The 14,752-nt window shown below is 52.6% G+C and overlaps 1 protein-coding gene across 1 annotated transcript; it reads right to left on the reverse strand.

Annotated features, from left to right (window-relative positions):
* Positions 1 to 496: 496 nt before the first annotated feature.
* Positions 497 to 10,601, reverse strand: RBP3 (retinol binding protein 3). The gene is made up of 4 exons (XM_003278171.2): positions 7,432 to 10,601; positions 5,435 to 5,625; positions 3,423 to 3,565; positions 497 to 1,846 (listed from the first exon to the last, which is right to left on the reverse strand). Exons 1-4 carry the CDS (start codon positions 10,483 to 10,485, stop codon positions 1,491 to 1,493), a joined length of 3,744 nt encoding a protein of 1,247 aa, XP_003278219.2. The 5' UTR covers positions 10,486 to 10,601; the 3' UTR covers positions 497 to 1,490.
* Positions 10,602 to 14,752: the final 4,151 nt, after the last annotated feature.

Raw genomic sequence — 14,752 nt, forward strand, 5'->3', positions numbered from 1 at the left:
TCTCACCTACCCTTTAACCAGCTGCACCAGACTGTGCTGTTCAATATAGAAAAATGAAGTCTTTGGTGGATGGAAGCAGACAGCGATTTCATGAAGGAGCCCGGATGGTGCCCAGTCCTAGATGGGCAGGCTGGGGGACCTGGCTGAGCAGTGGGTTGGGACAATGGGTCACTCCACCAGGACCACAGCCAAAGTCACACCAGGAAGTCTGGGAAGCACCTCTTGAGGGTGCTGCTGCTGTCCCTGCTAAGCACAAGGCATGGCTGTGTTGTCCCTGTACACTAGGCTTCTGGCAGGTGGCCACTGCCCAGGCTCCCTGGCCACTTGCTCCAGATTAAACATCTTGCACAGGAGCTTCTGGTTGACCAAGGCAGGACCACATGCCCATGCCCTACTGCCAGAAGGGCTGGAAAAGTGGGGCTTCCGGGGTGTTCTGCTTTGTAGTGGAGAAATTACGACAGCTAACATTGGCTGGGCACTAGATTAACTCACTTCATTCTCACAACTCCAAGTGTAGTATTATTTCTCCCATTGAACAGATGAAGAAACTGAGGCCCAGAGAGGTGAAACAAATTGCCCAGAACCACTCAGCTGGGGAAGTGGCTGGGCTGGTTTCCCACCCAGGCGGGGCTGACATCACTGTTTCTGGCTGATTCCTATGGGCAGTGATTCTCTGATCATCCAAAGGTGCTGCAAATGCTGGGTGGCCCAAAGGACACAGGTCCACCGTGCTGGATGTGTGACCTCGGGTGAGCTGTGGAGTTTGTCTGTGTCTCAGCTGGCTCCTGGGTAGAAGATGAGAGTGGCCAGCTATGCAGCTGGCATGTGGCTCAGAAGAGATACAGCCAGCATATGTACATCACCAGCAGAAGGGCCGCACCAGCCCTTTCCCTATTTAAGATCCGTGGGATCTTTGCCACCTGCTGACCCCACAGCATCTTGTGCCACATCTTAAACAAAATCAGCTGTTCATAGAGGCCAGCAGGGCAGATCCAGAAGAGCTAAATAATGTGGATGGAGAACTCATGAAAAAAGAGATTTAACAACCACTAGTGATCACTAAATTGCGATTAATGGCTCGGTTATATAATTTATTTTATCTTCTTTATTTTGTAGTTTGGAATAATGATGGCTGCATCTGAAAATAATGATATATGCACATTAATGAGTATTTAAGAAAAAGAGCAAAGTATGAGGAATAAAGGTAAAAATACCACCCCAAGTTCTACCACCTAGAAGGAACCTTTGTTAAAATTTAGGTTGTTACTGGAAAGCCATATATATATACATATATATACATACACATATATAAGTGTATATGCGTGTGTGTGTGTGTGTGTGTACACACACCTCCAGCTGTAACCTAACCAGAGCTCAGCAGGCCCCTTTGCTGCCCCTGGGAACCTCAGGCCGGGCCATCTGCAGGAGTGCCCTTGGTGTGTGTCCCAGAGTTTCTGTCTGCCCTGGGGCTCTGCCTACAGGGCCCTTCCCTACGGGTGGTCCTGCAGGCCTGGGCTCCGCTTCACCCTCAGCTGGTTGTGCTGGAGCATCTCCTTGGCCCTGGCGAGAGCCTCTTCTGCAGGGACAACCACATGGGGTGTCACTCCCACCCCTTCCCAGGAGCTGCCATCCGAGGCCCCCACAGAACGGGCTGTGGGGATAGTGAGGTAGAGGTTGGTGTCATCCACGTGGTAGGTCTGTGGTGGCTGGCAGCCCCCGCTGGTCACCTCCCCGATGACCAGGGCCCGGCCCAGCCTCTTCATGATGTAGGTGAACTCCTCCGCGGTGCCGGCCGTCACACTGCTGGTCAGAATGACCACGCTCTTCTTGGAGCCATAGCGTTCACCTGAAAGACAGAAGGCCCTTCAGGATGGGGGTCATGTCAGGACCCTGGAGCACCTGTCTTCTCTATCCTGCCTGGGCCTGCCGTGATGGAGGAAGCCCCGGGGTTTAGGTCTGTGTCCTCGTGTCCACTTGTGAGCCACTTGACTTCTCTGAGCCTTCATTTCTGCATCCGTAAAATGGGGACAAGAATGCATGCCCAATCACGATGATTTCAGTGCTTGACAACTCCCAACGAGGCCTTTTTATGCCAAGTGATAGGAAAGGCTTGACTCTTCTGAGAAAGGGGCGTCCTCTCTCTTCATGAATAATGAGAACACCTAAACTGAACTGACTTCCTTTTCAGTTTGGACTCAAAAAAGCCCAATTTGTGATGTCATAAGAACAACCCTCCAGGACAGCACTGTCCAACAGGAATGCAATGTGAGCCAGAATGCTGGCCATAGATGTCATTTTAGGTTCCCTAGTAGCCATGTTAAGCAAGCAAAAAGAAACCCATGGTGTTAATTTTAATCATGTTTTGTTTAAGCCAATGTATCCAAGATACATTCATTTCAAAATGTAATCAAATAAAATTATTAATGAGGTATTTTCTTTTTTTTTTTCATAATGTCTTCAAAATCTGGTATGCACGTTACACCTCCAGCACATCTCAGCTTGGAAGAGCCACATTTCAAATGCTCGGTGGCCACAGGTGGCTTGTGGCTCCCATATTGGACCTCGTGGTTCTGGGACCTCACTTTCTGTGGAACTGAGTCTATCTTTAACTTCCAGTCTTGAACATCTATTTGAACTTAGAATTCACCTGGTTCTGATTTGTATTTACACTTTGTAATACTATGGAATGTATGTCCTAGAAGCTACAGCAAAATGCCTGTGAATTACAGAAGCGTGGACATGAAAATGGTGGGGTGTTTCTCTGGTCACAAGCACACCCCCATCAGTCTCTCCAGTCCTTTCTTGTTGGATAGGAGCACAAGTTCCTTGGTCTTACACACTGGGCAGGGAAGATAGATGGAGGCCATCCACCCTGGAATGGGGCTTTGAGAGTCATGGTTCTGTAAAGCTCAGGGCCTGCCTTTGCTCCTGTAGCCACTGCTCTGGGCCCAGGGCAGGGAACAGAAGCGCGATCAGCATCATGACCTTTCCAGGCAAGTTTGTGGCACTGTGACTGAGAGCTCAAGTACAGTGAGCACTGGAAATGCCCACTGGGGTTGGTGAGGGGCGGGGAGAATCCTTCAAATTCTGCATTTGTGCTGCAGGCTGGTGATTATGGTGCTAAGCCTGGGGGAAATTTTGGTATTAGACAAACTAATATTCACATTTTGGGTTTCACTTATTAGCTGCATGACCCTAGAAAAGATATTTGACCTAGTCAATCCCCCCTTTTTTTCCTGTAGAAAACTGGCATAGTGATACATGCTTTTCAGGGATTCCAGATCATGCACATCTAGTGCCTGGACTAGGACAGGGCCTTACATTCCGGTTACTATGACTTTTCCCTACACCCAAGCTGTCTTTCCCTGATTTCCCAGAAGCTTCTAGAATGACAGCAGAAAGGGGAAAGCTTCTCCACATACCTACAACCTGGGCGTGTGTCCAGAGTTCACTGACGGAGTCATCAGGCCGGCTGTAGATCTTGTCCAGCAGAACTGGAGGGCCTTCATCAAAGAAGTAGGAGCACAGGATGGGAATGGAGGATGTGGGGCCACCGATGTTGAACCTGAAGGACGGGAAGCAGAACCTGCTCAGGGGCTGAGCTCACAGTGAGGCCCTCTGTGCCCCTCGGGGAGGCCAGGATCTTTGTCCTGTGGAGGGTTCTAATTCTTGGCAGCCTCAGTCTAGTGCCTCTAGACTGCACTAGAATTCCATGGGTTGGCATTTTCCAGAGTATTTCCAAGGGTACTAGTCTCTTGAGAACAAGAAACTTAGTGGTCAAATATGTTATCCTTTCCGTCTGCTATATAATTAATACATGTTAATATATTAAAGGCCCTGCCAAGTCCTGCAGTAAGAAACCGGTTGATAAATTTCCCCCATTTATTGACCATGGACTGCTCCCCTGCACCCATATCTGCCTATAAGTGGAACACATTTTGGGAAACATTGTTTTTCCCAGTTGCATTCTGTGACAATCTTATGACACCTACCAGCTGTCTTAGTTCAGGTGTCTTAACAGGGCAAACAGGGCACTTAGTGTATTGAAATATTCAGGCTTGTGGAGCCACATTGGGAGCAGGGGAGCCTGGATTTCTCCCAGGCCATTTAGACTTGTCCCACTGTGTGACCTCGTTGGGCCCCTGTCTCCCCACTGGGGCTAGTGATGTGTTAAAGAGCCTCGTCCAATTGATGGCCTGGGATGGCCTGGCTGGGTTCGGGGCCTGTGATGTCAGTGTCTGAACCTCCCAACAAACCTCAGGGGTGGAAGTGTCTTTAAGCAAAGTGTACTTGCAGGCTGGGGCCATCTCCTCTTTAAAAAGTGTAATTGGCATATTCAGAAGAAAGGGACTTAGCATGAGTGTCATTCGGGTGCTCAACAGAACTTCTAAAGAATAAAATGATCAGAGCCCATAGGAGCCCCAAGCTCAGGCTGTGAACACACACAAAACTGGAGCCAGAGCTGATGTTTTATCTCCCAGGGAGGAGAAGCAGCGGGTGCAGGACCGAGAGCCACCTAGTGACCACTAAGAACCATGTGAGTGAGCGCTGAGGGCTAGAGAACTGGAGCTGGGTGAATGCTTCTGCTCCGCCACCCCCTGCCACTTCTTTCAGACAACAGGGGAGCGTGGAAGGGTCCTATCTGAGGAAGGCGGCCTGCCCATGGAGGGTGCCGGGGCACGTCCACTGATGAACCCTGGAGTCATGGGATGCCAGGTCTGGCCACTGCCTGAGGATGCTCATCCGCCTCCTACCCCGGTCCATGATGTAAACTCATGACATATGAGGCATATTTTTACAGAAACAGAGGGGAGGTGGCTAGCTGAAGACATCCTTCTGACCATCATTTGGTGATGCAAAGAATTCTTTTGATAACAATAGTGATTAATTTCTAAATTCTCCCTGTGTGATTTCCAAATTCTGCCTGTAGGATTCATATGACCAGGAGATTGTCAAGAGTTGATTTTGTATGACGTGAGGTGCACTCCCAGGTGGGGGGCCTGGCTGTCTCACATGCCACTGACCATCAGAATCACCTGGGATGCCTGTCAAATAGAGATTATCAGGCCTGTCCGCTGGAGCTTCTGAGTCAGTAAGGGGGCAGTGGGGCCCAGGAATCAGTGTTTTTAACGTCTCCTTCCTCTCGTCCCCACTGAATCCTATGACCAGGCAAATCTGGGGTAATTCTCAATCTGGAATGCACATTGGAATCATTGGGGAAGCTTGCAAAAACTACCAGTGCTGGGTCCCACCTGCAATGAAAGCAGATCGCCTGGGCTAGCTGGCCGGATCCCTGACAGGCAGGAGGCCTGGCCCCCTCAGGTCCTCTGCTGTGTTGTAGGGTTCCTTTTCTTCCCTGCTGTGGCCCATAGCTTTGACTGTCCCCCGGCAGTCCTGCGTCCTGGCTAGGAAGCACCGACCCCTGGCCACTGACCTCATGTCGATGATCATGGCATCCGTGTGCATGATCTTCTTCCAGATGTGCTCCACCAGCAGCCTGGAGACCTGGGTGAGCAGCTCACCATCCCCAAACATGTCAAACCTCAAGTAGCCAATGTTGTCCTCAAGCACGTTAGTGTGGAAAGAAAACTTGATCAGCTCTTCAAAGACTTCAGGGGAAGGGATCTGTAAGAGGTGGAGGTCCTACTCAGTGTCAGGAGGAGCAGCCAGTTTTAGAGCCCAGGAAAGCAGGCGCCACGGATCGCCTTTATGGCATGGGAAATATTAAGGGCATGGGACAGGAACTAACATTTCTGAAGGAGTTAGTAGACACCAGGGACTTTCCCAGTGGCATGTCTGGGATGTGACATGCCATTGGGACATGTGTGATCTATGGGCAGCCTCCTTGCAGAGGATGCTCCTGTCTGCCACCCACATGCCCTGGTGTCCTGAGCTAGAAGGCCCAGGAATGGTCTCCCCTCTGACCTTTCCGACCTCACCAGATACTTCCTAACGTCTCTAAGCTGCTCCACTGGGGCAGGATTGGAACATGTTAGTTACCTTTACCAGGCGCCTGGCCCTGCCCTAAGCATTTTGTAGAGCTTATCATCATCCTCACAGCCACCTTACAGGAGATAACATGATCCCCATCTTTTTCATGGAAAAACTGAAGCACAGAGAGATTAAGTAACTAGTCTCAGGTCACACAGTCAGTAAGTGGTGAAGCCAGAATCTGAATCCACATCTGACTCCAAATCGTGAACCTTGGCTATACTGGAAAGGAAGGAGCTGTTGATTTGGAAACTGGGGATTCTGCAAGCCTAGCATAGGCTACTCCCAAGTGGATGCACCTCCTCCTCCCTCACTAAGGCTGCTGGAGGGAGGCAGGTCTTGGTGAGACTGACGGGCAAGGAGCCTTCATTGACAGAGACACTGCCCTCCAGGCCCTGCCCTGCCCTCAGTCACAGCTCTCTGGCCTCAGGCCACTCCCCTCTGCTCCTCTCTGGGCCTCAGTTGCAGAAAATGGGGATGACAATTCTGTAGCAGATGCTTTTGGCACTCTCAGCCCCCTCTGCTTTCAGCTGCACACGACCCCACCGACAGGCTGTCCTATAGCACAGCCCTGTGTTTCCACCCTCAGCTCGGGCCTTCTCCAAGAAGGGGGAGCCTGTCCCACCCTGAGTCATGTTCTCAGGGCAACTCTTGGCCAATGCGGGACAGGAGCCACTGGGCCCCGCCTGCAGAGGGCTGTGCTGGGGAGCATCCCCACACTCGTCAGGGTCCTGGCTTCAGCAGAACAGCTTTGAAGCACCTGCCTGTCAGCTTCCCATCTCACTCTCCCTGCTCCCTCCTTCACGCCTGCTTCAGCAACCGCCTCCCAGACAAACTGTCTGCACCCAAGCCCTGGTCTCAGACCCTCCTTGCAAGGGATCCCATGACAAATGCTGCCCTGCCCAATTGTGACGATGCAGCAAACCACAGGTAGAACAGCGTGCAGGTGTGAGTGCTGCCTAGATGGAGCTCCCGGCCAGCGGTGGGGCACTTGGTGAAGCCCATGGCCACCTCTGCCAGGTGTTGGCCTCTTCCCCAACACTGACAATGAGAAGCCCTGCCAACACTCACCTTCCACCCAGCCAAGGCTGAAATGCCTTCTATCCCAGGAGCTTCCGAATTGGCTTCCTGTGAGTATTGGTTGGCTTTCAAACTGGCTTCCTGTGAGGTGGGTGCAAAAGTAATTGCGGGTTTTGCCACTGAAAGTACTTTTGCACCAACCTAATATGAATGTTCTACAGAGGTGTTCAGCAACCTCAGGGTCACAGAGAGTGGATGGAACAGGTTGAGAAAAAGGAAAGGACTTGACTGGTCAAAACTTAAACATGAGAACAAATCTAAAAGCCATTGTCACGCACTATGCCCAGAGCCCTGCATGTGCGGACAATGGGTCAACTCACTCCCGGGACTGGGCTCAGCCAGGTCTTTCTTTGGTCTCACCTGCATGGGCACAATTCCAGGAATGCGGTCCTTGGCATTCTCAGGGATATGGGCTGCCTTCAGGTGTGGGTCTCCGGAGAGCATCTGCAGGTCAGCCCCCAGGATCTCGGCCAGGGCCACTTCTGAGGTCACCCTGGAGTAGCGGCTCTGCAGACCACTCAGTTTGGCGGCCATCTTGGCCCCCAGCTCGGCAGAGGCGTAGTTATCAGCCACCAGCTTCCCAGCTGTCTGCAGCACCGTGGGCACCTTGGCACGCAGAGCCACTATGTCCTGGGCTGTGGAAAGGGCTTCGCTCATGGGCACAGTGATGTCGGGCTCCACACCAGCCAGGTCCCAGGCCTTGCCTGTGGTGGCACTCAGGGCCATCTGGGTGGGCATGGATGCATATAAGGGGCTGCTGCCCACCTGGTAGATGCCCACAGAGAGTGCCCCTCCGGCCGTGGGCTCCCCAATGACCGTGGCCCGCTGCAGGTCCTGCATGGTGTGTGCAAAGGCCTCTGCCGCAGAGCCACTGGTGTGGCTCATCAGGATGTAGAGGTCCTTGTGTGAGCCGTAGCGCTGGCCCGCGACCTGGGGCAAGGTCCACACCTCCGTGACTTTCGAGGTGGCCCTGTCAAAGACAGAATACAGGTGCTGGCGGGGCTCTGCCTCAAAGAAGTAGGAGCAGAGCAGCGGGATGGCCGTGGAGTAGCTGCCAGGGTTGTAGCGCAGGTCGATCACCAGCGCAGCCGTGTCCACCAGCTGTTGCCATACCAGCCGCACCAGCTGTGGCCCGACGGCCTTCACTGTCTCCAGTTCAGCCATGGCGTCAAAACGCAGGTAGCCCAGCTGGCCGGGCAGCACCTCTGTCTTGAACAGGGCCTCAATAAGGTAGGTGAGCTCCTCTGGAGAGGGGACAGCAGGGGGTGGTGGGGGTGCTTCCTCTACCACCAGCTCGCCAGGGCTGTGGAACACTAGCAGGCGGTGGTCCCCAGACACCTCCTGGAGGTCTGCTGTGAGCTGAGAGGCCAGAGACTCCAAGTCCACAGCTGTGCGGTAGGCGCCCTGGGCCAGCTTGGCCCGCAGCAGGGCACTCGTCTGCCCCACGACCTCTGGCCGAGCATAGTGGGCCTCCAGCAGGTGCCCTGTGCCCTCCACCAAGGCCCCCAGGCTCTGGTGGAACTCCAGCACTTCCTGGGCTTTGTCCAGGGCCTCCTCGGCCAGCACGATGGCATCTGGCACCACTCCACCACCCAGCCAGGCCTCGCCGTGATTGTCGATGAAGGTGAGGACCGGCACGGTGAGCGCGAGGCTGCCTTCGGGTGTGTCCAGCAGCGGCACCGTGCGGGTGTGCAGCAGGTTGCCCGCAGTGATCTCACCTACCAGCGTGGCCCAGCCCAGCGACTGCATGAGGAAGGCGAACTCCTCCGCGGCCGTGGCGGTGCGGTGGCTGGTGAGCAGATAAACCCCACGCTGGGTGCTGTAGCGTGGGCCCGGGAGCTCCATGTGGCTGAAGTGCTCCTGCGTGATGTTGGTGCGGCGATCGTAAGTGGTGAAGAGGTGCACGGGGCCGGCCTCAGGGCCCTGGAAGTAGGACAGGAGCAGGGGCACAGCAGAGGATGGCCCTCCAGGGTTGTGGCGCAGGTCCATGATGAGGTGCTCCGTGTCCTGTAGCGGCTCCCACACCTGGCGCAGGACATATGGGGCCAACACACCCAGGACGGAGGCGTCAGCAAAACTATCGAAGCGCAGGTAGCCCACGTTGCCCGGCAGCACTGACACCTGGAACACAGAGTCCACCAGTGCTTGCCGGATAGCCTCGTCCTCAGGCAACTCTGGGGCCACCCCTGGTGGGTCTTCGGCTGCAGCGTCGGGCGCGGGCCCAGAAGGAGTTTCTCTGGGCCTGATGGCTCTCACCAGGAGCCTGGGATCCTCAGACGCAGCCTGTAGGCCGGCATTGAGCTTGGTGACCAGATCTTCCTCGGAGACCACCGTGGAGAAGTCCATGCCGGCCAGGTGCTGCAGCAGGGTGGGCACACGGTCCACCAGCGTGTAGTAGTCCTTCAGGACCTCCTGGAGGCAGTGGACTACCCCTGGAAGGGCGCTGCGCAGAGTGAGGATGGCCAGGGCTTTCTCCAGGGCCTGCTCTGCCGGCGTCCCCACACAGGGCAGCACCCCGCTGCCCTCCCACGTCTGGCTGCCTCCACCCAGTGGCCCCAGGGACCTGGACACGGGCACCGTGAAGAAGAAGTCAGACTCGCCTATCCTCAGCTTCCGGAGGTCCAGGGCCCCTCCCCCAGTCCGCTCGCCCACCACGATGGCCCTGCGCATCTGCTTAAGGATGTGCGCAATGTCCTCGGCCACGCCCCTGGTCTGGCTGCTGGTGAGGACCACCACATCCTTGTCGGCACCGTACCTTTCTCCCAGGACCTGGGGCAAGGTCCAGATCTCCGTGGTGGTGTTGGAGGGGCGGTTGTAGATAGTGTCCACGTGCAGGATGGTGTTCCCTGGGTGCAGGTAGGAGATGATGTAGGGAATGCCGGAGACTTGGCCTCCCGTGCAGTGCTGGAGATCCAGCACTAAGGCGGAGGTGCCCATGAGATTCCCCCACACATGGGCCACCAGGAACTCCCCCATCATGCTCAGCACCTCCTGGCCCGGGACGCTGTCCACCCGCAGGTAGCCCACATTACCCTCCAGAACCTCGTGGCGGAGGCCCCTTTGCAGCCAGGCAAGCAGTTCCTCTTCTGAAAGGCTGGTGAGTGCTGGGACTTGTGGGGGAGGCTCGGGGGTGCTGGGCTCATAGGAGATGACCAGGCGAGGGTCGTTCAGGGAGCTCTGCACCCCGGCTGTCAGCACACTGGCCAGGGTCTGCGGGTCTGAGATGCTCAGAATCTCATGGCTCTTGATGGCCTGCTGGATGGCTTCCTGCATGCCCAGCAGGTTCTCCGGGAAGCAGTAGTTATCCAAGAGGACCTTGGCCATGTCCAGCACCAGGCTTGGCTGGAACAGGTGTGTGGGGCCAGCCAGGCCACAGAGCAGCGTGGACATGAGCAGAACCCATTCTCTCATCATGGGGACCCAGGGGGAGGCCTGGCTCCTGCACCAAGGCTCCCTGGACTGTGTGCAAGGCCGTGGCCCCGCTCTGTGCAGCTGCCTTCCGCCCTTGTCCTTCTCAGCTGGTGGACAGAAGGTCTGGGGCTAAACTCCTGAGTTGGGGCAAGGCTTCCAGCTCCAGTAAGCCTTTAATCCTGTCTAATTCAAGCACGTCAACCCTGGGTATCGGGGAGGAGTGGCCAGGGTGGTTTGACCCAGAAGGTACATTGCATCTTATCTTGCTGTGTTGTGTCTGCATATCACAACATTAATCACTGCCATTATTTTAGTTCCTGCTACATGCCAGACACTGTGCGCCATCCTTTACAAGCTGACAGTTGCCACCAGAGCCTTGCAAAGTCCAGTTAAGAACTTGCAAGTCCTCCTTGGAGAACTGGTTCTGCCACTGTCTTTCCCGTGGCCTCAGGGAAATGTCTTAATTACTTATTGTGTAGATTAAATGAGAAAATATGTATAAAGCACTTCTTCCCAGTACCCAGTAAGTAGGAAGCATTACTGGTAAGTTCTCTGTATTAGATATTACCTCTGTTTCATAGCTAAAAAAAAAACAAAAAACAAAAAACAAAAAACAGGCCAGAGTTCTGTAACTAATAGAAGCCCATCATTTTAGGTGTGGACAGATAGGGGGTGCAGCAAGAAGAAGTCCTTGGGGCTACAATTGGCCCATACAGTGCAGAGGCTGAGTCGGAGGCTGGCATTAGCCTCAGATCTTGAGATTTATTTCTATGTCCCTTTAATGCCTCCAGGGAATAGGACGGGTCCCCCTACAGCTTTTTAATGCCAGGAATGATGTGTCTGGACCACCACATAGGGTGTGGAGTGTAGAGGCGCCCACCTTCCAGACATCACAGGACTAGTGTTCCCATTCAGATGAGGTTAGCTCTGAGAGTTAATGGCTAGAGGGGACTCCTGCTTCTTGAAGGCTCAGCCCACAGCCCGCAGTTTGCAGGGAGAATCAAGCAGGAAGTCTTGGGCCTCTGTGGTCCCAGGCTTCACATGGAATCCAGATCATTCCTCCTGACTGCATAAAGCACAAGAAACAGGGAAAGGTAGACTGCGGAACTCTTCAGATCCCAGCTCCTGCCACTTCTTATAGAAATAGTGTGGGTGCTGCTTGCAACTGACTGGCTGTAGAAATCCAAGAAGTCCTGCTATGGGGTCGGAACCTGGAATCCCTGCTTTGCCGCTGAATGCCTCTGGAGATGGGCCTTTCCTCACTTAACAGACAGACAACTACGGCCCAGAGAGTGGTCACAAGGCCAGGGCAGAGTGTCGGGAGAGCTGTCCCAAGCTGGCTCCAGCAACACTGCCTTGGCTGAGCGGGCAGCAGGCAGGCGCCCCTGTGTGCCTCAGCAGGCAGCTGGAGAAGGTGGTCTCAGGGACGTGGGCTTTCTCTGCACAGCTGAGACCCACAATCTGCTCTTCGGAAATGATTGTCTGAGGATGTTTACCAACTGCTTTATGAAGGCCAAAGAGGTCAATTAGCTAAAACAAACATATTTTTAGCTCATTAGGATTTGTGTAATGCTCAAGTGACATATGGTCACATCACTCCACTGTATGCAGCCAATGGAAGTGAGCCTGATTTACTATGAGAATGGGGTGGGGCTGGGATGCTGCCAACACCTCGGGATGAATGCACTCCTTGCATATCCTTAGCCCTGCTGGGAAGGCTGGGCCTTCTCCTCTGCCTCCACTTGGAGAATCACAGTTCTGAGCACGCACTTCTGTGTCCTCAGAGGGCACTTGTCTGCCATTGCTTGAGTCCAGGCAAAGCTTCTGGCCCAGAAAGGGCTTGGGGGAGAACAGGAGTAAGACTGTCTTTAGAGAAAGGATTCCCTGGGGTCTTACTAAGATGTAGTTTCAGGATAGGATGTCTGGACCTATCACTGGGATTTGATTTGTGTGGCTAGCCGGGAGCCTTAAGAGGGACATGAGAAAAAATCAGTCTGTTGCAAGTCCCTGGGGTGCCTGAGTTGGATGGGGCATGGTAGAGAGGCAGTGCTTCTCCTGTGGGTAAGGCCCAAGCAGGTGGAAGAGTAAGTTCTGTCCTCAGAGTTCTCCAAACTCCAGGGGGGCCAGCCTCCTTAGCTCATGAGGAGAATATGTTCTGGGTAAGTCCCCAGAGTGAAAGCCGAGAGCTCTACATCTTCCCATCCAGTCCCTGACAACTGTAGGCCCGGGGTGGGTTCAGAGAGTCCACTTGATTTTGGAGGCTGAGTTTTGGAGTTGGAGGGGGCTGGAAGGCCCTGCACCCCCTCACTTATACAAATGTCCTGTGGGCAGAGCTGTGGAGGGTAGCTTAGAAGCCACCCTGAACTGAACTGGCGAGAACTGAATAGGTGAGTGGGTGAGACCTTGATAAGGTAACATGAGACCTTGATCAGGTGACATGAGACCATGATTAGGTGACTCGACTGCTCCGAGCCTTGGCTTCTTCAAAAGGGAAAACAGAATAAAGAGAAAAGCCTCAGTATTGCTGGAGGATTAGGTGTTACCATCCCAGAAGTTATGAAAGGAAGTTGAGGACATAGGAGTTGGTGAGGGGCAGCTTGGCTCTGCCTGGGATTAGAACACCCCTGTGGTATTAGGGAAAGTCATTCCAAGAGGCTGGGGCTGCCCTGGACACCTGGAGTCCTAGGGCTTCTTAGGCTCCAAACCTTTCTTGGGCCTCTACATATCTAAGGAGAAATGCCCAGACCCAGGCTCCAGAGCCCAGCCCTGCAGCACCTGCAGTGCAGGTTAAGAGGAGGACAATGACACATCAGGGCTGCTGCAGGGATGGTCAGGGAGCATGTGGAGCCGGGCAGTACAGGAAGGAGCGTCTTGCCTATTGCATCACAGATGTTGTCTTTTAAATGGCCAAAGCCCTCGTCTGTCTATTGTTTTATGTTAGTTTTCCCCTCAATGTTTTATAATGGAAATGTTCAAGTGGTACAGCAAATATCTATATGCTATCATTTAAAGAAATGCTTTGACATGTTCACATTTTAAAGAACTTATCTGAGCAGACAGCGATTCATGAATCCGGTAGCTCCCCACAAGGGGTAGTTTGGGGCTCTGCAAGGGAGCACAAGGGGAGGCTTCCACAAGGTGAAGGCGGAAGTGGAATAAATATTACAGATGCTTTGGTTGCTTAGCGTTTCGGCCCTTGCATGATTTGGAACATCCTGGTGGAAAGTTCGAGACCATGCAACTGATGTCCAGTTGGCCGTCAGAGATTGGCTGGACTTAAGCTTCGGTTTCCTTTAAATTAGCTGCTTACAGTAAATGAGTCTGAGTTAGGTTTCAATTTGCTCTTCTAGAAAATCAGGGAGTTAGAGCCACCTTGGTTTAATGGTTGCCTCCCTAGATTCTACCACAGACATTTTATTACCCCTTTCTCATCTCAGCTCCGCCTCACTAGCCTCCTCTACTCTACAAGCCTCCTGTCCCCTGCAAACGAACACATTTTTAGATGCACTTCAAAGCAAATTGAACCTTGACTTTTTATTCATTTTAATGTATTTTCATTTAACTTTTTTCTTAAATCAGAGGAGTAAAACATACTCATTTCTGTAGAAATGTGCAAACAAACCTTTCCCAAAGCTTTTAAAATCCAGCCTCCTTTAGTAACAAATAATCAGCCTTGAATGTCTAGCGATTGTCACCTGTCTCTGTGTACACGCAGGGAGGTGCACATACAGGAGAGATCCATCCACACATCTATGGGCACACCATCCATTTGTCCATCCTATTGTCAGCCCTTTATTAGCATAGACGATAATTTGCATTTTGTTTTACTCACTTAAACTTACAACACAAACATCCTTCCCAGTTGAAGTATACTCATTAAATTCATCCTTTTAATGGCTACCTATAGTCTGGGGATCCCTAATCTAAAAATCTGAAATCTGAAATGCTCCAAAACCTGAAACTTTTTGAGCACCGACACAACACCACAAGTGGAAAATTTCACACATAAGTACTTAACATCAACTTCGTTTCATGCAAAAAATTATTTAAAATATTGATATAGTTACCTTTAGGCTATGCGTTATAAGGCATACATGAGGCATAAATACTGTGTTTAAACTAGGGTCCCACTCCCAAGATATCTCATTATGTACATACAGATATTCCAAAATCCAGAAAGAATCTGAAATCTAAAACACTTCTTTCTCCAAAACTTTCAGATAAGGGATACTCATCCTGTAGTAGTTCTCGATGATTTACTGATCTGTTC

This window comes from Nomascus leucogenys, chromosome 18, assembly GCF_006542625.1.
Source record: "Nomascus leucogenys isolate Asia chromosome 18, Asia_NLE_v1, whole genome shotgun sequence".
NCBI lineage: Eukaryota > Metazoa > Chordata > Mammalia > Primates > Hylobatidae > Nomascus > Nomascus leucogenys.